Here is a 23,611-nt window from a genome sequence, read left to right on the forward strand (position 1 = left end):
TACGTTTACTGACCTGTTACATTGACCGCCAAGCCATGTCTACTTGTTGCTTGCAAGTTAAGTGCCGTCCTCTGACTGGGGGTGCCCAGCCTAAGCGGACTGGGGATTTGCCTCACATACATACACCTCAACCATGGGTAAAACGGACCAGAACCAACTCAAGCAAGGATTTGAACCTCGTAGGGACAAATCCCACAAAAACTAAAGACAACCGGGGTACGATGGGAAACGCCCAAAACATCTGCAATGAACAAGGCACTCAGCCCTTGGTGCTTCAGATGAGTTCTAGTCTACAACTGACACAAATTGATAACTTGACTGGACACCTAGACAAATTGGAATCTCGACTTGCTAGACAGGAAACGCGAACCACTGATGTGGAAAACCACATATCCTCACTCGAAACGATCAAGACACATTAACATGTAATTATCAAAAGCTAGGCACTGTGCTCCTTAATGTAGCAGCCAAGAACGATGACTTGGAGGTCTGCTCTAGAAGGAATACCTCGCACCTGGTGGCCATCCTGGATTCCACTAACACTGGGAAGATTGAAACATTCATTGAAAAGTTGCTCATTCTCCACAAGCTTCCTTGTGGAGCATGTTCATTGCTCACTGGGCCCATACCTCGTGCCCCTCTGCCTCGCAATCACCAGGTTACTGAACTATCACCATTGGGACACTGTCCTGTAGAGGGGTGCCCTCTCTTACGAAGACTCTAAACTCTCCATTTTCAATGACTTTACCCCAGGGATGCAGGAGGCTTGGCACGCATTCCAGAAGGTGAAAGCTCTATGTGAACATACTGAACCTTATACCATGCTAGATCCTGCTCTTTTGATGCAAAATGAATGGTCCAATTTAATTGTTAAGTTTTCAATAAATTGTTTATGGAGATGTCAGGCCTATTGGTCACGGAGTATCTGAGAGCTAGCCTGCTTAAGATTACATTGCAATGTACACATTTTTTTTACTTTTTTCTTCTCTTGCTCTAGTTCATGGTATCATACCCGCTTCACATGGCACACAACATCAATACGATGTCAGATATTAACAGCATATCCTGAAATGTGCAAGGTCTTTACAGCCCTCTAAAAATAAGGGCATATAGGAGTCATCATAACATTCATATTGCGAGGGCATGGCCTGAGGCGTCAAGATGGCGGCCGCACTCTAAGAGTGCTCCGGACCCCTCCGTCATCCGCCTTGAATCCGGTCCATATCGCCAGCCATCCGCGTGTCCTACCTGCAACAAACCGGTTGCTTGTCATGCATACCGTTTCCAGCGCTGGTTATTTTCTTTTGGACACCAATCTTCATTTTTTCGGATAAAATGACCACCAATGATGAGAAAAGTGGGAACAGCTGGTGAGTGCCAACCACGGTGGTGCACGTAAGGGGTCATTTTGTTTTTCCCATCTTTTCCTTTTTCCTTCTTCCTTTTTGAAACCTTTGGGCTCTTTTCACATTTGCTACACGTTGATGGAAATATTATAAGAAGTGGTGACTGCCAGTTGTAAAAACTGATTTATTCTTAAATAAAGGCGGAAAACGTTTGATTACCTCATAAAAAGAAAGAGTAGGAATTCACAGTTGGTGAACCCCCGCCTCCGTTTCAAAATTGTGTAGCCTAACAGTAGGTGCCTTAAAAACCAGTTCTTGTTGTTTTTGACTGGCATTCCTATGGAACAGCACACTGCCCTCCCGGCAGAGTTGGTAACCCCAGGGCTCCTTATCACCTCTTCAAAGCAGCCTGGCTAATCCACTTAACTCTGACCCATCAGGGCAGACCACTGAAAGGCTGAATTTGGACTTACAAACAAGAAAGTAATAACTTCTTGTCTGTACATTTTAGAAGAAATTCAACAACATAATACTGTTGGATTTTTCACTACCATTCTAGGAAGTGTTTGTATAGTAGCTCTATCTCCTTCCTATCAGGAGTTATTACTTAACTCCCTGCAATGTAAACCTATGGGCCATGGGATTTGCAATGGGGAAAATGACTTGGGCCAGTTTTCTAGCACCAGGGCTTATAAAAACATAGTATTTCCCCAATTTCTACAGGACTCCCACCCCATGTGCAACTAGGGGCGACTTTAGGGGTTCTGAATCTGCAGACATATTGCAGATCCTCCTTCCACAGTGCTTCTAGTTTCAAAGTCGAATTTGAGCAGCACTAACACAATGTGGGGAGTGAAATGTGAAATTTCACTTTACCCAGGCATATAAAAACTCATTTTCATTAGGGTGTACCTTATACATATCTGACCCCCCAACCCTGGGATACCTAGGGGCGACCCTGGGGGTCCCCAATATGCCAAAACATTGTAGGTTATCCATTTTTAAGTGCCCCTACCACCAAAGTCGAGTTTGGGCTCAATTTACTGTTAAAAAGCAGTCCTGGCACTCAGTGCTGCTTTAAAACTGACCTCAGACTTCAGCAGTGCACACATGCAAGTGTAGAAAAAGCTGCTGGCCTCTAAACGGCCATGCCCCAGGGTACAGGGGACTTCTAGGTAGTTTCAATCCCCTGCCTTTATTATATACTAGGGGCCTATGGGGTAGGTCATGCCAATTACAGGGGTTCCCCACCATACCATAGTGTACTCTAGTGTATGTTAGGTGTTTTAATTGTATTCTAATGTGTTCTTTTCAGCATAGCACTGAGCCTGGTCTGGTTAGACAGAGCATCAGCATCAGTCAGCAAAAAGTTGGGAGATGCCGAGGGCACAGGATGACTTTGCAACAGTGAGTGATTGAGTTTAGAAGGGGTTTCGATAACGACACCATGGTGTAGATGGAGTAGATGCCCATGCGCACTATCACCATAAGGAGGAGTCACCTATATCGTGACTACATAAACTTCGACAAAAACAAACTGCAAGCATTCGAGCCCAATACCAGATGGCAATCTATGCTAAAGTATACAATCTACAGCTCATGTGCCTCGGACATATTTATAAAACACTTACAAAGAAATAGTTTTGTACTGTCCACTAAAAGGTTTATTGTATTTATTGAGCCATTAATATTCATCATGAAATAACTTGCCTACAAACAACCCACACAAGTGACTAAATCACATTGTGATGTTTAAGGAGGATGGAAACTTGTACATTTGGTAAACCCTATTACTCACTTGTTACACTGGGAACAAATTGTAACAACCCTAAGATCATTATGGGGGGGTGGGGGGGGACTAGCCAGTTACCAGGGAGAGCCATCCGCAGTATGCATACATTGGAACAGTTAAACAAGCCAGTGTCCCTAGACTAGAACCACATAGCCCCATACATCAGTCTCCTTCACAGCCTGGATGAAATCCCAGTTATGCGCAGCACTCAAGTTGCAAGTTCAATATGAGGCAACCATCAACAGCAGTGCTAGGCTAATCCAACAATAGAGCAAAAAATCTGAAAAATTACATTAAACTTGTGAGCTCCTGGAAAACCTAAGCCGCCAAATCTTGAAGGTAGATATTACTTGTGTATCTACTGAAGATGCTATAAATATGGTTTAAAAATAAAACCCTTCAAGTAGGTTGGTGGTTGAGAGATCACAAGTTAGGAATCCTCCCGCCAAGCCTTAGGAGGAGCTGAACATGGTCATGTAGCACATACCTTCTCCTCATAAATCTTCTTGATACGAGCCACAGCCTGGGCAAGCTGCTCCTTCTCGCCCGTGAAGACGATCTCGGTCTTATTGACACTTGGTGGTGGAATGTTGATGCGCGTCCCAGTCTCCTGCATGATTTCGCCCACCAGTTTATTGTACGGGCCAGCAATAAAAGGATGGTAAACCTTCTCCACTTCTAGGCGTTCCACAGCACGCTTATCCTGGTGGAAGGAAGCAGAGAAAAAAAGCCATTGAAAAGCAGATGGTTCCATGACGGACAGAACTGCACTGACAGCACGGTAACGTACCTGCTCGGCGGAGATCAACAGGATTTCATGCCGTGCCTTCTCAATGCCTTCCTTGGTTCCAGTGATCTTTATCTGGTTGCTGGTGTCTTCAGGGCGAGGGATCTGGATCTTAGTAGCAGTTTTGAGCTCCAGGTCCTGCAACTTTTCACCGTTCTTACCAATGACAAAGCGATGGTGCTCCTTTGGTATGCCAACGGTTGCAGAGGCCTAGAGGAGAAACAGTCTACATTACATTTTCCAAAATCAGGTAAAAGTCCGTTCACTTTTCTAAAAATATTCACATTAACAGAGAAGTAGAACCAGATGTACTAGCTGAAAGAAAAAGAAAAGTGTAATTTGAATATTTTTCTCTGAAAAAGCATATGGTAAGGGGGCATGTCAAGCCTCTAAGAAGTCCTAGTGACTTCTGTTATTTCACATCAAAGTTAATGACCATATACAAGATAAGCCCTAAAAAGTAAATAGTTGAAAATATAAGACTTCCAGTCCAAAATATCAAGTCAGGCTACCAGGACAATATGAATCGTTAAGTATAGTATTCCAAAAGATCAGAAACGAGAACACCACTAGCAGCTTTACAAAAAAGTGTGATTATGTGGACCAGTTAATATTTACAGTCAAGTACGCTGCAGAGTTACATTCAAACATGAATTTCATCAAATGCAAACATCAGAATTGTCATTCTGCTTTTCAAAGAAAAATACTATAAACAGACATGAAAAAGTTAAGGAAGAAATGTCCCTTATGACAAATGTTTCTATTCCTGGCCAAGGCGAAGCTATCTTGAGGGCAAGCTGTTATACCTGTAAATTGCTTGTGTGAGTGTCCACCCGGATTCTACCATCCAGTTGTGCAGAGAACCCTACAACACGCACATAAAAGTCTGTGAACACACAAAACAAACCATATCTCCAGGCGTGGATGGGCCATTTCACTACCCAAAGGCAGTCTGATTTGTAGCAGTAAATGATTTAGGCACTTAACAACAAGTTACTTACCTTCGTTAGCTAGATATCTGTAGGAGACATAGATTTATAGATTCCTTACCTTAGAATTACCCCCAGGAGTCAGACTGGATGAGGGATTTTTTTTGTTAGCAGTACCCCTGCGCGTCAGTAGGTGGCATCGGTCGACTCCACATCCGTCGGTGTTGTGTTTGCCAGAATGACATCGCGGTGTCTACTTAGGCGCCACCCCTGCAGGCTGACATTAGTTCTTTACATAACATTCCACGCCGAAGCTTAGAGCCATGCAAGACACTGCCCACTAGGGCACAAAACTAGGCCCCTGAAAGGGAGTCCCTTATTCTAGGAGTCAGTTCGCAGAACGGGGAGGATGGGTGGGGCGTTAAGGAATCTATAAGTAATATATGTCTTACAGATATCGCTAACGAAGGTAAGTAACTTGTTCATCTGAAAGACTATTACTTATAGATTCCTTACCTTAGAATAGATATCCCAGCAATACCAAACCAGGAGGTAGGTCTGCGCACAAGTTCTCCTGGACTTTCTGGTGTGAACTGAACGGTTAAAGAAGCGGTCTCTCCGGACTGGACTATCCAGGCAGTAATGTTTTGTGAACGTGTGCAGGGATGCCCACGTGCCTGCCTGGCAGATGTCACCGAGGGGAACTCCAGGTCCTAAAGCAGTAGTAGCTACGGACGCAGAGGTGGAAAGGGTGCGCAGCCCTATCGGAGGCTCCTTTTTGGGCAAAGTGCAAATGAATAACAGATTTTAATGCAATGAATGACCCATCGAGAGATGGTCCGTTTTTGCATACCAAGACCTTTCTTGGCACCCACATAGCCAACAGAGAGTTGATAATCTACCCGGAATTGTTTTGTGCGATCCAGATCAAAAAAGATAACGCACGTTTAGCATCCAGGCGGTAGAGTCTCTCTTCCTCCTTGGAAGGGGGCGGGGCGGGGCGGGAAGGAGGTGGGCAAAGTGATGGTCTGTCCTAGGTGGAAAGAGAACCACTTTGGGAAGAAAAGAAGGTCTAGTTCGATGGACAACCTTGTCCAGATGAACATCAGGGAAGGAAAATGCTACCTACCCAGTATGCATCTATTGTTCGCATGTAGAGCGGTAGAGTCACATGCTATGCATAGATCGCCATTTGGTGTTGGGGCCGGACATTTCCACTTTGTTTTTTTCGAAGAAGTCTTTCCAGTCACGAGGTAGGTGACTCCTCCTTTCGGCGATCATGAGCATCGACTTCATTGTTAGATTTTTTTCCCGCTAAGGGTGAGAATGGATTAAGTAAGAGTAGAATAGAGTTGCCCACGTGTAATTATCTACGTAAGATCGTACGGGAACAGATACACATAACCGGGGAGGTGGGTGGGCGCATGTGACTCTACAGCTCTACATGCCAAGAACAGATGCAAACTGGGTAAGTAGCATATTCCGTTCTAGGCATGTGAGCTGTAGATCACATGCTATGCATAGACTATACAACAGTAAATCTCACAAAGCGGTGGCTAACCTGTGGCTGTTGCAGTGGTTTGAAATAGTGTACGTAAAAGTGCCTGGCCTACATTAGCTTGTTGTCGGGCTAACACATCTACACAATAGTGTTTTGTGAATGTGTGTGGTGTAGACCTTGTTGCAGCTTTACAGATGCCATCTCAGGGAATATTTCCTAAGAAAGCCAAAGAAGCCCCCAGTTTGTGAGTGGAATGCGCTTTAGAGGGAATTTGTAAAGTAAAGTTATTTTTGCTTTTGCATAACATATCTGAATACATTTAACTATAAACCGTGCAATACCAGATTTAGAAATGGGATTGCCTTTGGGTGGTGGAGCAAAAACAACAACAAGTGGTTTAGTGTTACGAAAGGCTTTTGTTCTATGTAATACAGCAATGCTCTTAACATCTAAAGTGTTTAGAGCACGTTCTGCCACTGAATCTGGTTGAGGAAAGAACAAAGACAACTCAACAGATTGGTTGATGTGGAAGGCAGAAAGTACTTTAATTTAGGATTAGTACGAAGAACCACTTTGTTTTGGTGTACATGTAAAAATGGTTCTTCTATGGTTAGTGCCTGAAGCTCACTCACTCTGATGTGATAGCAATAAGGAAAGCTACTTTCCAAGTGCGAAACTGTAGTTCACATTTATGTAAAGGCTAGAAGGGAGGACCCATTAGCCTGGTATGGACAATATTAAGATTCCACACAGGTGCAGGTGAAACTCTTGAGTTCTTCCATGAAACCTTTATTAGCAGGCACTCTGAAAAGGGACAGATGTTGTCTATTTTGAAGATAAGCCACTAGTGCCGCACGTTGTAAGCCTATAGACGTGTACGCTAAATTTGAACGTTGTAAATGTAGCAGATAAATTATATTTTGTATAGAAGCTTCAAGTGAATAACATGGTTATTACAATAAATAACAAACCACTTCCATTTTACTGAATAACAAGCTCTTGCAGTAGGTCTTCTAGCCTCTTTAATAATAGTCATACAGTCTGGTGGAAGATTTGGATAACCAAACTATGACTTTAGGTGCCAAATTTTAAGATTGAGAGGTTTGGGATCTGGATGTCCTATCTCTCCATGGCTCTACGTGAGGAGACTGGATGCGAGATGTAGCTTTTGATGAGGAGATACTGCTAGTTCTAAGAGGGTAGTGAACCAAAGTTGGCAAGCCCAAGTGGGAGCTGCTAGGATTGGTGTTAGGGATGTTTGCCTGAGCTTCTGAACCACTGGTGGAATGACTGGGAGAGGTAGAAAAGCGTAAGCAAATATCCCCAACCAGTTCATCCATAGAGCATTGCCTTTGCATACGGGTGTGGATACCTGGAGGCGAAGTTTGGGCATTTAGCATTTTGGTGGGTGGCGAACAGATCATGACTGGAAACCCCCACATCTGAAAGAAGGGGATGAGAACTTGAGGGTGAAGTTCCCATTTGTGAATTTGTCTGCCTGCTGAAGTCTGCTATTGGATTGTTCACTCCTGGGAGGTGTTCCGCTAGTGTAGGAAACTGGCTCTATATATACACTACACCAAAATGAGGTATAGTGTGTATAGAGTCCAAGTGGCCCCAGAGGTAGGCAGAGGTTAAAGTTAGATAGAACCTTACTCTCTATTTGTGGTCGAGCTATAAGGAAGTATCAGAGGACAGTGTTAAGCATTTGATGCACACAGTCAGCAAATGAAATCACACACCCAAGAACTGAACTCTAGGCCAATTGTGTTTGTATAAAAATATAAACGGTTTTATTTTTAGAACCAAGCAAGCCTGGCACAGGTAAGCATTAAATACTTTTTAAGTAATAAGTTGCTGAATATAGAGCAGTTTGAAAATGCAATAGAAATTGTACTTTGTTTGATTTACAGGGAATGCAGTAGGTTGCAACACTTCGCAAATACAGTACATTGGAATGAATAGGCTTTTTCAGTAAATTGCAGGTAAGTTACTTTGTACGTTACTTTTCTTACTCAGTGCTGGATGCCTGGATTCAGCACTTCGACATTTCCTGTAAACAGGTAAGTAAATAAGTTTTAGATATTTGTGAGATTTTTAAAGATTTTTAGATTTCAAAACTCCACACGTAGAAACTTATCCTATGGAGGAAAAACAGGTTATCGGTTCACAAGTAATCGTCTGTGGAAGTTAAGGTTCTGGGGTTAGACTCAGGGGTCCCCCAGGGTCAGTGATGCACTTTTGTTTCACCCTCAGCGGCACGAAGGCGGCCGGGTGCAGAGTGTTGAGGCTCAATGTTATCCTATGGAGGATATGGGGCATCCGGTTGGTGGCTGCTGGCAAGCAGGACACAAGGCTATGGGAGCAAAGCTCCTAGGTTTTAGGGCAGGGCAAAGAGGGAACCAAACTAGCACCAAAAGGTGCACCCTCAGTGGCACTAGGGCGGCCCGGTGCAGGGTGCTGTTTTGACGTCTGGTTTGCAAAAGCACTGCAGGCAGGGAGACAAAGGACTTCTGGGTGCGACCACTACTTCGAGAGGTAAGTTGGGAAGATAAGGGTTGATTACGCTTCGTTGGTTTGGGCACACAAGGCCGTGGGGCGTCAGGTGCAGGGGTGCCTTTTGAGGTCGGATCTTCTTTCCAACTCCGGGTTGCGGTCAAGAGGGCCTTCTGGATTTAGGCTGCAGGCGTCGGCTGGAGGCAGGTCAGGGGTCGCCGGATCACCGGTCAGGATCGCCGGGTGACCTCCTAGTTGTGTTTTTCCACTCTAGCTCGGGCCGGGTTGCAGTTGAACAAATCTGGTGTTCACAGGAGAAGCAGCATAGGGAAGTGAAGGCAGGCACGTCCTCCGGGTTTTTGAGGTTGCTGGCTGCAGGACACAGCGGGATTTCACAGGAGCAGGTTCGAGGGGAGACAGGCCGGTAGGGCTGGGGAAAAGTCAGTAGCTGTCTTCCTCGTTAGCTGGGTGCACGGCTGTTCTGTCCTTTTCTTCTTATTGTCAGGCTGAATCTGAGGAAGCAATGTTTAGGGTGCCCCCTAAATACTAGATCTAGGGACGTTACAAGTAGGTAAGGGCAGGGATCAATGGGTCCCTTTACTGTGGTGGGTACACCCCATATTGTGGAAAGGGGGCAGGAGCCTGTCCCTGGTATGCTAGGTCCCATGCCATGTCGACACTTCACTTTGTTCTGCACCAAGACACCACCTGCAAAGGCAATGTGTGAGTGTCAGGGTACAGGAACTCTAAGGGTGGCACTATAAGTGCTGCAGGCCTTAGAGGTCTTCTCTGGTCACAGTGCCCTGGGTACCTTTGGTACCATTTACCAGGGGCTGACATGTGGCCAGAGATGCCAATTGGGTTTAAGCTTCAATGCAATTTTAGGGAAGGAACGTAGGCCCTGGACCAGGAGTGATGGGATCGTCTGAGTCTTCTGCCTCAGACACGATTTGTACGTCTTCGGAATCTTCTTCTGGAACATCTGGGCCTTCGTCAAAGATGTCCACTGGTTCCGGAGCTGAACCTCTGCACCATGATGGGACGTCAAACCAGACGATCTCGAATGGTCTTTTTCGACCGAAAAGAGGCGCAGGCTTGGCAGCTGGACTTGTGTTCTGGCAAAAGGCACAGGTTACAGACCTTATGATGGTCACTGTGTGGGAACTTAGCTCCACACTGGGGGCATTTTTTGAACCGCGTCCTTTCCATGAGCCGTAGGCCTTAACGGCGTGGATAGGCCCAGCGGCCCGCGTCGACAGCTGGAATCAAACCAATGAAAGGCGCGAAGCTTTCGATGCTCGAAGTCAATTTGAAGAGTTATAGAAAGATTTGCGCGTCGAAAAAAGTTTAACAGTTTCGAACCGGTGCGCAAAATTGCATCCGAACCCAATGGCGGAAAAAAACCAATCTGAGGATGGAGTCCATGCCTATGATCGACCAAGGGAGGAGTCACTTATCTTGTGACTTTAAAGACTTCTTCCAACAAAACACCAAGGTGCAAGCATTAGAGCCCAACACCCGATGGCGATCTAATGCTAAGTGTGTAATCTGCAGCTCATATGCCTCGAACTCAAGTTTCCCTTCCTGAACGAGGTCATGAGCTTTGGGTTTATGTTTATCAGGCAGATATTGCATCAGTTGTTCTAGCCCATCATAATGAGCTTTGTCATATATTACAAGAGTGCTTGTGTGTTAGCTATGCGCCAAGGATTGGCTGCTTGTGCTGCTACTCTCTTGCCTGAGGTATCTATTAATTTAGATTCCTTATCAGGAGGCGGAGCGTCTCCCGTTAACTGAGAATTTGCTAGTTTCCGAGCATTTGAAACCACCAATTAAATTAATCGAGTGGAACCTGACCTCTAATAAAAATGGAGTCTGTAGAAGCTGCCTTGTATTTTTTGTCCACTCTAGGTATGAGTATACTAGCTCGTACTAGCTCTTTGAACACCTCATCTGCATGCTTTAACATACCTTTGAACATAGGTAGTGTATGTGTAGTTTTTTGTGATGCACTCAGTGTCTCAAATAAGAAATCTTCCTCGAGAGGCTCTTTATGGAGTTGCACCCCATGATACTGTGCAGCTCGATTAAGCAATTCTATAAACCCCACAATATCATCTGGAGGAGAAGGTCTAGATAGGTATAGATCTGGATCATTGTCAGGAGGACTGTTATAATCTACTCGGCGGTCTGAAGCATAATCTTGTGGTACATCCCCATGTGCATCATCTAGATCGCCATTCGCATCATCGTGCTCAACTGGTGATTGTGGCGGAGGGGAATTTTTGGAAGTATAAGAAGGTTAGGGTCAATTGGTGGAAGAGGTCAGGATGGTGAAAGAGGTGGAGGAGAAGTATTAGTCCCCATATTCTCTCTTTAGAGAGATATGATAAGATTGCTCAAATTCTGGTTTTCTTTTTCCTGGCAGCTTTGCAGAAAGGTGTCCTATTTTTGGGTTAATAACCAATTCCTTTTGTTTGGGGTTTGTGTTAGCAGGCGGAACGTCCAAACTAGTTTCCTTGGGTGGAGGAGGAACAGTCTTTTCATTTGGGGCCATGATTTTCGGCATCGAAGATTTCGGTGCCGGCGTTTTCGGAGCCGGGGATTTTGGGGTAGAGGATTTCAGCTCCAATGATTTTGGATCTGAGGTGTATTTCAGTTCCGAAGTTTGAGGGATCAGTTAGCTCATCTTTCGGTGCCGAACCCCGAAGATAGACTTGTTCCCGAGCCTGAAGGCTTTACTATCTGTTTTGGTGCCGAGCCCGATGGCGGGGCGTTGGAAACTTCATCTTGGTGCCGATCTTGGCCCGAAGGCGGAGGAGGGATTGAAGCTTATTTAAGGGGTACTTTTTGGGACAAAGTATTATCTTTACTCACAGTAGGCTGACCGGGTGCGATGTCTTCCTCGATGTCAGAGTCTTCCTCAGACACGTAAATTTGCTCTTCCTCCTCGGCTCCATGTGCTTAGAGGATTTCTTCATTGACATATTCCCCGTACAGGTCCAGAGCGGAGTCCTTGTAGTCTTCATGTTGATACATCTCGTGACGTCAAGCCAGATGGTCATAGAGCATCTTTTTCGATTAGAAGAATCGGCAGGTTTCGCAGTTGTCTTCAATGTGTTCGGGCACACGTTATGAAGATCAGTGCGGGGGTACTTGGAGGGGCACCTGGTGCAGAAGTGGAATGGGGTCCGATCCATCTACTGCGAATTCAGTCACTGCGACTAGGCCCAAGGGCCTCACACAAGGTTTTCCGATCGAAGTTGTGAAATAGATATGATACGCGAAAGCAGGAATACGAGATAGAGACAATACCGTTGAGGGTAGTGGATTGTGCACAGAGGGGAACCCGAGAATAGCGTTGAACCAGAGCACACTAATTCACGTCTGAACCCGATGGCAGAAACAATCTAACAATGGAGTCGATGCCCATGCACACTATCACCGAAAGGAGGAGACACCTACCACGTGACTGGAAAGACTTATTCGAACAAAAACTAAGTGCAAACGTCAGGACCACACATCAGATGGCGATTAATGCTTAGCATGTGATCTACAGCTCAAGTGCCTCAAACAGGAGGTTTAGAAAAAAGATTCTGAAGCTCACTCAACCTGCAAGCAGAGGTGATGGCAACCAGAAAAGCAGTCTTGAGAGTTAAGAGTCTTATGTAACAGCCCGGAAGGAGAACATAAGGTACGTTAAAACCAGATTCAAGCCCCACTGGGGCATTACGAAAGGAATAGCAGGAAAGGGGTAAGAAATGACCTTAAGAAATCTATTTACAATAAGGGACTTAAAAAGAGAAGGCTGATCAGGAAGGCGAGAAAAGCCGAAATGGCCAAAAGATGGCCTTTAAGGGTGCCCAGAGCAGAGCCCTGCTGTGCCAAAGAAACACCAGATAGAGGTTTTAGTTAATTTAGATATTTATAATCATCATAATGAGCTCTATCATACCTTGCCAATAGTGCTTTAGCATTGGCAATGCACCAATGATTAGCAGCTTGTGACGTTACTCTTTTGCCCAAAGCGTCAAGTAATTTGGACACTTTATCAGGAGGAGGGGCTTATCCTGTTTGAGAATTAGCTCTTTCACGAACGTTGGAAACTGCCAGAGAGTCCAAGGGTAACTAGCCTTTGATATATACAGGATCATTAAGTGCAGATTTGAACTTTCTCCACCCTGGGAGTGACTATTCTAGCTCTTACAGGATCTTTAAAGATATCAATATGTTTAAGCATACCCTTCAACATCGGTAAAGTTTGTGTAGCCTTTTGAGATGAACTTAGTGTGTCACACAGAAAATCCTCCTCTAAAGTCTCTTTATGAAGCTCTACGCCATGATATTGTGCAGCTGTTAACGAGCTCAATATATCCAATTTTGTCTGGAGAAGGTCTAGATGGACTTAGGTCATGGTCATTATCTGGTTGGGGGCTCAGAATTATAATTATCCCACGACTCATTATCTTGTGGTGTAGTCATCTATATCCCCATCCCCTGTATACTGTGGGTCAGGTGATGGTGGAGGAGAATGTGTAGGTGTAATGAGTACATTTTGATCGAAGGGTGAAGGTGGAATGTATGGTGGAGAAGGGTTAAGGGAAATGCTACTTACCAGTATACATCTATTCTTGGCATGTAGAGCTGCAGATCTACACACTCGGCTTAGACCGCCATCTGGTGTTGGGCCGGGATGTTTGCACTTGTTTTTGTCCTGGAAAGTCTTTGGAAGTCACGAGGTAGGTGACTCCTCCTTAGGATCATAGTGCTAATGGGCATCGGCTCCATCCTCAGATTGTTTTTCGCCAGCAGGTAAATGATGGAGCTTTGTAAGAAATAGTAAAGATGCCCATGTGTGCTGTATCTAAATAAGATAAAACTGGAACAGATAAAGGTAGCCGGGGAGGTGGGTGGGCGTGTGTAGATCTGCAGCTCTACATGCCAAAAACAGATGCATACTGGTAAGTAGCATTTCCCATTCAAGGCATATGAGCTGCAGATTACACACTATGCACAGATTGTATAGCAGTAATCGCTCCTAGCGGCGACCACCACTATCTGTCGCAGTAGTTTGAAATAGTGTTTTGAGTACAGCCTGGCCCACACTAGCTTTTTCAGTTTGCACACCTACACAATAGTGTTTTGTGAATGTGTGCGGTGAGGACCATGTAGCTGCTCTGCAGATATCATCTAAGGGAATGTTCCCTTAAAATGTCATGGAAGCCCCTATCTTTCGTGTAGAGTAGGCTTTAGGAGGAACAGATAATTTACGTTCTGCTTTGTGGTAACAAATTTGTATGAATTTATCAATCCACCTAGCTATCCCAGATTTTGATATGGAGTTGCCTTTGTGTAGTGGTGAGAAAGACACAAATAGTTGTTTGGTCTTACGAAAAGGTTGGGTTCTCTCGATGTAGTACAGCAGTGCTCTATTGACATCTAAGGTGTGACGAGCTCTTTCTGCGACTGTTTGTGGCTGCGAGAAGAATACGGCAGCTCCACAGATTGATTGAGGTAGAAGGGAGAAATGACTTTTAAGGAGGAATTTAGGATTAGTTCCGAGTACAACCTTATTATGATGCATTTGCAGAAAGGGTTCCTGAATAGCTAGTGCTTGTAGTTCGCTAACTCTTCGGAGAGACGTAGTAGCTACTAGGAAAGCAGTTTTCCATGTTAAGAATTGTAGCTCACATTTATGTAGAGGTTCAAATGGCGACCCCATGAGCCTTGTGAGAACGATGTTTAAATTCCACACGAGTGAAGGTGGCACTCTGAGGGGAATTATTCTTTTGAGTCCTTCCATTAACGCTTTTATGACAGGTACTCTGAAGAGTGATAGATGTTGTCTATTTTGTAGATATGCCGCTATGGCAGCAAGATGCAGTCTAATAGACGTGTAGGTTAAGTTGCATCTTTGGAGGTGTAGTAAGTAGCCTATGATGTGTTGGATAGACATCTAGGGGATTGGTGTTATTATGACACTATATTACAAAACGTTTCTACTTGGCTGCATAGCATGCTCTAGTGGTAGGTCGTCTAGCTTCTTTAATGACGTTCATACAGTCAGGGGGAAGGTTAAGGTAACCGAATTCTAGGACCTCAGGAGCCTGATCGCCAGGTTGAGCTGAGCTGGGTCCGGGTGTCTGATCTCTCCATGGTTCTGGGTTAAGAGGCATGGAGAGAGGTATGGTTTTCGGTGTGGAACTACAGAGAGTTCCAGCAATGTGGTGTACCACGGTTGTCTGGCCCAACTTGGAGCAACTAGGATGACAGTTAAGGAATGTTGCTGGAGTTCGAAAACCACTAGTGGAATGAGTGGGAGAAGCGGAAAAGCGTAGGCAAATCTGCCTGACCAGTTCATATCGCATTGCATTTGGACAATGGGTGTGGATATCTGGCGGCGAAGCTGGGGCATTTGGCGTGTGTGGGTGGCGAAGAGGTCTATCTGTGGTTGCCCCCACATTTGAAAAAACGGTTGAAGAACTTGCGACTGAAGTTCCCACTGTGAGAAGTTGGCCTGATGTATGATGTCACTAGTTCTAGTGTACACCTTATATCAGTCCAAATACCCTTATGGTGATTGGTTGTAAAGTCAACCTTATAGACCAGCTATCCTAGTGGTAGCATGGACAAGAGCAGTCTTAGGCTAAACTCTGAATGGCATGTGAAGCCAGCTGTGATACCATATATAATCCCTTGAATACCAAATGAAAGGACACCACAACAGATATATATATATAGAATAAAGTGTATTTATTCTCGTCAAACCCTCAGCACTCTTTATGAGATTAGAGGTAAGTACAACACAGTCTTATTTAAGCATACATTAAGTCACACAGGTAAGTAATACAGTTAGGCCCTAGGGGCCCCGCAAACCATAAACTAAGTAAGTGGTATAAGGACCACTGTCACGGAAATAGGATAGGCCTAGGCCATCGGAATCGCTGGGGCTACACTACACTAGGAACAGTTAGGAAGTGGGAGGCCCACGGGATTCAGGTGCAGAGTGGAAACACTCACACGTAATGCGTAAAAGTCGATAGAAATAGTAGTTGTTAGAAATTAACAGTTTAAGGACACTTCTGAAGGAGCTAGAGAGTCGAGACTCAGAAACTAGACCCTAGGATAGTCACTACCCTTGTGAGCACCGAAGTACCCAAGTTACCTAGCCCACAGGCTGCGGGTGCATAGGTGTGAACTTGCGTCGGGTTTCGTCGTGGACTTCTATGGATGCCTGAAGGAAAGTTGCTGACAGGCAGTCAGTGAAGAGTGTCCAGTGGATCCCAAGGCTGGGATCAAGAAGAGAGGAGACCTGCAAGCAGAAGGGACAGAGTCAAGGTCACTAGCCAGTGACCACGTGGAACCAGGAAGGAACCAGGCGATGTCGTGAAGATTGCAGGTGAAGGTGAAGCTTGTCGCTGCAGCCACGAGGACCAGGAAACGTCGAGGACGACCAGGACCAGGAGGCGAGCTATCCCACGAAGGCTCTTGCTGTCGGCGGCGTCGAAGTTGGACTAGGACTCACCAAGCCTTGGCAAGCGGAACCCACGAAGAACGGAGGACTTGCTTCTGGTGCAGACCAGGAAGGTCTGGGGTGCTTCTCTTTTGCAAAGAAGCGGGAGCCAGTCTGGAGGAGCCAAACCAGCGGTGAAGATTTCAGGATGCGTCGTCACAAAGGCCACTAGCCAGCGGGCAAGCAACCGGACATACGCGGCAAGCAGGAAAATGCAGAAGGGCCCCACGCAGGACTCGTGGAGTGGGGGGGGCTGATCTTCGGTGCAGATGGTGCTTGGGGTTGGGGCTTCTCAATCCCCGATGCACAACTTCGAGGGTGCCTCAGAAGCTGCGCTTGAAGATACTAGCCACTTTTCCCAGGTAGCCGTCCCACGTCTCTCGTCGCCTCCACGGATCTCAGCTCGGCTGTGGATCAGGGTCGGAGAAATCTGGAAGTCAAGGCTCTGGCCGGGCTCTGCAGTCGGTCCCTCGTAGAACTTCAGCAAAGCAAAGGGTAGTCTCTTGATGGTGCCCGTTTGCACAGGGTAGCCACTCCTTGGCCACACGGGAGATTCTTCAGTCTTCTTCTTTCGTCGAATGTCGAAGGTCCAGAGTTTCTGTTCAAGTTGCAGGTTCAGGATAATCTAATCTCCTGGGGCCCAGCTACCACTCTTATACTAATCTGGGGGGCTGGGTTACCTGCTAGGTCACGCCTTATGGGTGGGACCTGGGAGGGGGGTGGTTACACCCCCTTCCCTTTGTCCAGTTTCACGCCAGGACTGGGGCTGGAGTGCCCCAGTACCGGTTTGAACTGGACTATGCACAGGACACCTTGTGTGCCCCAGGCATGTCTCATTCTTTTCATCCCTCCCTGCCCCAATACACTAAGGCCTGTCTGGGGTGGTGCTCGCACCTCCCAAGGCAGGAAACCTATTGTCCAAGCCTCCCTTGCCGGGATCACTCCCAGCAGCAGGAGGTCAGACTTGTGTCTGTGGCAGCAGCATCCATTTTGTGGTGCTGGGGCTCTGGTTAACTTTAACCGGGTAAGTAGGTTACAACACGTCTTCTCCCTCTAGAAGGGAGGGATAATATCCTCATCCCCAGAAATGGGATGGGGGTATTATTCCAAAGTGTTAAACACCTTACACGACATGTTTTGATAAAGCCAAACCATAGTTACCATAACCGTTTAACATTATAAGGCACTTTAAGAGTATATGGTAGGCTATATCATAGAACAGCTATAAGGACATGGTTCCGAAAGCTGCAGACCGGCTCAGCTCATGCTAGAGCACCATCTCACATGTTACCAAGCACTCTGCCTCCAGGATTGTTAAGGCCTGCCATAGGAGTGACTGATAGGTACAGGTGTGTCTATATAAGTTAGGTATAGGAATACTACACCTAAGCAAGGAGTGATTACACGACCTTGCCCCAGCTGAGTGATCAGCCAGTTGTGTCATAATGGAAGGCCAGGCCAGGGGTGGCATAATACATGCTGCAGCCCCTGGTAGGCCTAGGATACACCTATGCCCTGGGTACCTAAGGTACACTGTACAGGGGCCAATAAGGTGATCCTATCCAAATGGGTTATGCACCTAAAGTACATAGTATCAATTTAGAGAGAGAACAGCAGGGCTGTGGGTCTGGTTGGCAGGCCCACAGCCACATCTAAGTCGAAAACCAGTAAAGCAAAAGCAAAAAGTGGGGGTGAACATAGAAAGCAGACCCTACTCTCCTACACCCACTCGCGGATCTGTTGTGTTTGATGGCTCAACAGATCGGCTATGGTGTTTTGGACTCCTGGGACACGTTGGGCTAGGAGAAAAATGTTCTGAGGAATAGCTCACCTCAATATGTTCTGTGCTAGCTGAGAGAGCTGCAGAGAGTGAGTCCTGCCTTTTATTTGTATGTAGTACATGGCTGTCATTTTGTCTGTGCGGACTAAGACAGCCTTGCCGGATATGTGTTTTTGAAATGCTTTTAAGGCTAGGAATATGGTACATTAAATCACACTGGCATCAGTGTGGGTTTAATGTGCTGAGAAGTTTGATACCAAACTTCCCAGTCTTTAGTGTTGCCATTATGGTGCTGTGGAGCTCGTGTTTGACGAGCTCTCAGCACCATGTACTCTGAAATGCCAGCACCGCACTTACAGTGCCCGGGAATGGACCTGGGTACTGTAGGGGCACAGGGCTCCTGCTCCTGTGCCCACACCATGGGCATAAGGCACCCGGCCAGAGGGGTGACTGACATATGTCTTGGCAGTGTGGGTGTTGGGCATGGCACACAGATGTGTGCCATGTCGACTCTTCATTTTGTCCTGCACCCAGACACTCAGCCTGCAAAGGCAGTGTGTGTGTGTGTGTGTAAGGGTACAGGGCCCCTAAGGGTGGCACAATCAGTGCTGCAGCCCTTAGGGGTCTTCCCTGGTCACAAGGCCCTGGGTACCTAGGGTACCATTTACTAGGGGCTGACATGTAGCCTGGGTTTGCCAATTGGGAGTTTGTGTGTTTTAAGGAAGGAACATAGGCCCTGGGCACCTGATTGGCAGGAGTCCAGGGTACACTCAGTAAAAGTACATTCAGCAATTTAGCAAAAAGTGGGGGCATACCATGCAAGAAAGAGGGCACTTTCTCACATTATCCGCCACCGATATTTTTGGCCTACATACATCTGGTGGCTTTCTGGAGTAGACATGGGGCGCACAGACCAGCAGCAAAGCAAACTCACTTTTGAAACCAAAAAAACACCCCTAACCCCACACTCCTACTACTTCGGATGCCGAACCCGATCTTGAGCAGGGCTCGGGAGCTAAGCTGGAACGCATGATGGGGTCCATGCAGCAAAGCCTCCACACTATTGATACCAAAATCGGTAACCTGAATCTGCGTATGGACACAATGGCACCCAAGATGGACAAGCATGGAGCGCAGCTAGCTGAAGCCGAACAGCGCATCTCCACAGCTGAGTACCGGGTTGAGGCACTTAGTACCTCCTGTGCAGGCATGGAAAAGCTCTTGGAGGTTATCAGGGCTAAAAATGAGAATATTGAGGCCCGCTCTCAACGAAATAATTTACAAATTACAGGAATTTCCGAGTCGACCAACACTGGGCCCATGGAGTTTTATGTGGAGACGCTACTTACCTCTGTTAGGGGCGGAGCATTTCTCGAAAGTTTTTTAATGTTGAAAGAGCTCACCGCTCCTTGGCTGTTCGGCCTATTCCAGGAGCACAGCCCGACCCATTATAGCCGGATTGTTAAATTACTGCAAATCGAGACACCGCGCTGCGTCTAGTGCGGGAAAAAGGCAGCCTGAACTATCAGGGAATGAAGGTGGAGCTATTTCCTGATTTCACAGTGAAGGTGCAGCAGGCGTGCAGGGAGTTTCATGCGCTCAGTATCCCCTATGTAATGATTTACCCTGTGCGCCTGCGCATTCAGCATAATGAGAAGGCCCACATCTTCATGTCACCTAAGGATGCACTTCAATACCTTCGGCAGCTAGAACGACGATCGCCGCAATGTGAGAAAATGGTTTACTGAGGGCTGAGCAGCAGGGCTTGGTATCCCTGTGCATGGTTTGTTACACCCTTGCCTTACACGTTGCTGGTCTGGTGTCCTCATATGTTAGATTTGCTTGCTTCCACTGCTCTGTGGCGCAATGTTCAGATGTATTCTCTAGTTTGTGTCCGCATTGATATTTTGCTCTACACTGTCTCTGTTCCTTGGAATTAAATGATTGCTGCAATACTTGCTGGGGATGAGAGGTCCTTTGTTGTAAGGGTTACGTCAGTGACCACTCAGCAGCAATTCTGGCCGGTATTGGATGGCCTAATTTACTAAGTCTCGACCCACCCTGTTCTTCACGGGGTGCCAGTGGCCTCTAGCACTTCTCTGAATGGGAAATCCCCACAAAGTTGTCTTTACTGCTTTGGTACATTCTTGTGCACTGGTTGCATTACCGCCAGATTGGCGATCATGTTTGTATGCGTGGATCATGCTGCAACATGCTCCGGGGTGTTTTATTCCATGTTGTTTCCTGGGATGTCACAGCAGACTTGCGCTGCTGGAGTGGGTGGGATGGGTGGTTGGGGTTTATAATGTTCTGAATTGTGCATTGGTAGGGCACTGCGGGTGTGGTGAGATAATGTTTGGGGCCATTTATGAACGATGTACCAGGACTCTATCTCCTTGCCAGGACATGACTAACTCTGCTGACCTGACAATATCTTGGCTTAGTTGGAATGTAAGGGGGCTTAATAATCCGAGGAAGGTACGCCAGGTGCTCTCCAACCTTGACCATCACCGCATTCGAATTGCTCTCCTACAGGAGACGCATCTTCTCAAGCAGGCGGTGTCTACTATTGCCACCAGATGGGCTGGGGTGAGGCTTGCTGCCTCCTACTCCTCTTATGCCGGGGGGGGGGGTAGAGTACTCACGACCCTCTGCGTTAAAAAAGGCACTCCCTTTATACCACTTTCAGTAGAGGAGGATGATTGGGGGGGGGGGGGGGGATGCCTCATAGTGTGGGGTACACTGTATGGTAGATCTCTAGTGATAGTTAATGTTTATGGTCCCAACATCGACGATACTGCCTTTTATGAGGATCTATGGAGGAAACTCTATAACCTGCCTCCTTGCACTGTTATCTGTGGGGGTGATTTTGATGTGGCTTTGGACCCCGATATGGATAAGGTATCTCTACTGTGGACCGGCCTCCTAAGCTGTGGCTCTGCGGGACAGTATGCTGACGCTGTGGCTGGTGGATGTTTGGCGCTTGCATCACCCTTGCACCAGGGAAGGTACTTGTCGCTCGTTCTGCCTGGTCCCGTATAGATTTCTGGTTGCTGACCCGTGGACTGTGCATGTGGAGCATTTACCCAGGACACTCTCCCATCATTTCCCTGTGCTCATCCGCATGACCATGCCTGCATGCACTCCCCCTCCCTTCCATTGGCGGCTTCACCTTCCGCCCTGCTGGACTTGGTGTTCTGTGAGGGTGTTTGGGAGGCTATAACTGACTACTTTGCGCGGAATACCGGATCGGTTGACGCGGTGGGGACATTATGGGAAGCCTTCAAGGTGACCATACGTGGGGTCTGCATTGGACTCCAGGCTGGAGTTCCTCGGTCACTCAGGGGTACAATGTCTGGAACGTGAGCTGAAAGGGCTGGAGCGGAGGTATGAGAGCACACCTGACCCGTCTGTGTTATCCCTCAGTAACGAAAAATTTGCTGAATATAATTAGGTGGCAGACCAAGAGGTGCGCCACATGTCGCGGAGAAACAGGACTAGATACTATAGGGAGGTTGGTCGGCCGGGCAGAGCACTGGCGGCTCATCTTATGGAACCTCGAGGGGGTGTGTACACGGTTAGTTCCGTCACAGTTGATGGCGTTACCGATCACGACACTTCCCATATTCTGCAAGCGTTTGGCGATTTTTATAGGGATACTTATGCTCAGGGTCCAGTTGCAGCTGAAGCGGAACTGCAGCAATATTTGGACGACAATCGCTTTAGTGTGACTCTCTCGGGGACAGCAGGAGTTTTTAATGCACCCTCTCACCCTGGTGAAATACGGGATGCTATTGTTGCTCTCCCTAATGGTAAATCTGTTGGCTCGGATGGCCTGCCAGCGGAGTTTTATAAAACCTATATGGACATCCTTGCCCCTTGCTTGCTCCAGGTCTATGAGGAGGCTTGTGAGACTCAATGCCTACCTCCAACATTGCGCGAAGCGCTGGTGGTCACTCTTCTCAAGCCGGGCAAGCCATCCGATAGCTGCGACTTCTACCGACCACTGTCCTTAATTAACACAGATGTCAAAATATTAGCTAAAGTCCTGGCAACCAGACTGCAGCTGCTTCTTCCAATCATGGGCTGCTTCTTCCAATCATGGTTCTGTCAGACCAATCTGGCTTTGTGACTACTCTAAACCTCCCATAAGCTTAGGACGCTTTTCGCGGTTATGCATGTCCTAGAACCTACGTTGCCTGCAGTGGCAGTGCTCCTTGAAGCCGCCAAGGCATTTGATTCCATCTCCTGGTCCTACATGCTCGCGATCTTACACCGGATGGGGGTACCCTTTGTCTTTACCAACTGGATAAAACTGCTTCACACTTGCCCTACAGCACGAGTGAGGGTTAATGGTGCTCTGTCTCAGCCGTTCCCTATACAGCGCAGTACGCGACAGGGCTGCCCGCTCTCCCCGTTGCGGTTTACGCTCATACTTGAACCTTTGGCCTGTATCTTGAGGCAACGTTCTTCCCGGGCGGCGTTGAGGTTCCTGCAGCGCCCTCTGGCAGTCTCCATGTATGCAGATATGGTGCTGTATGTGCGTGAGCCCGCCCTCTATTTGCCTCCTCTCCTTCGGGAGTATGTCCGCTACAAGTGGTTCTCAGGGCTAGGCATAAATTGGTCTAAAGCCATGATATTGCCCCGAACGGATTGTACGTCCCCCATTGATTTAGATTTCCCTCTGGTGTGGTGTACGGATGCAGTGAAATATTTGGGTGTGTGGCTGCACCGTGATCCCCAGGAGGTGGTGCGAGCCAATTATGGAGTAGCTATCACGCAGCTTGAAGAGCGGGTCGCCCGCTGGGTTAAGTTGCACCTTTCTTTCGCCGACCGTCTAGCATTGATAAAAATGGTAATTCTTCCCCGTTTTTTGTATTTATTTTTAAACGTGCCAATACATCTGTCGCGTCAATTTTTTAACTCCCTTCGCGCACTTTTAATTACACTAGCGTGGGGGTAAAAAGCCTAGTCTCCAGTGGGAAAAGCTTGCGCTACCATATGAGCTAGGGGGTTTTGCGGCACCGGATTTTCTGTTGTACTATTTCTGTGCACAAGCACACTTTGCGTATTATTAGTAACATGACCCTGCTTATATTCCCCATGTGGCGGTCGAGGTTGGAGCGGTGCACCCCATACCACTCAAGGCCACGATTGTTAATACTTACAAAGTGTTTGAAAAGGGGGAGTTTGATACTGTTCAGACCACGGTTAAGGCTTGGCAGGAGTTAGGTAGGCGAGTGCAGAAGCTGCCACTTTATGCGCCTGGTATGCCCCTACTTCATCATACATGTCTCTCGGTTACCACTGAGGAGGGCGCCATGCGGATCCTCAAAGACATGAACTTGGTGACCATGAAAGATGTATACCCCGGGGGTCAATTTATCACTTCAGCATCCTTGGCTGCTGACGGTCCTCTCACCACTATGCACCTCTTCACTTACACCAGATTGAGGTTGGCCATGCG

At 47.0% G+C, this 23,611-nt stretch overlaps 1 protein-coding gene across 4 annotated transcripts in view; it reads right to left on the reverse strand.

Moving 5' to 3' along the window:
• HDLBP (high density lipoprotein binding protein) overlaps positions 1–23,611 on the reverse strand; it is a 933,925-nt gene that overhangs the window by 736,850 nt on the left and 173,464 nt on the right. For all 4 annotated transcript variants that reach the window (XM_085634158.1, XM_085634156.1, XM_085634157.1 and 1 more), the window contains exons 6-7: positions 3,929–4,135; positions 3,626–3,841 (exon numbers count right to left, since the gene is read on the reverse strand). In XM_085634158.1, the coding sequence (XP_085490284.1) occupies positions 3,626–3,841; positions 3,929–4,135 (423 nt within the window). The remainder of the gene's footprint in view (positions 1–3,625; positions 3,842–3,928; positions 4,136–23,611) is intronic.

This window comes from Triturus cristatus, chromosome 11 (assembly GCF_964204655.1).
Source record: "Triturus cristatus chromosome 11, aTriCri1.1, whole genome shotgun sequence".
Taxonomy (NCBI): domain Eukaryota; kingdom Metazoa; phylum Chordata; class Amphibia; order Caudata; family Salamandridae; genus Triturus; species Triturus cristatus.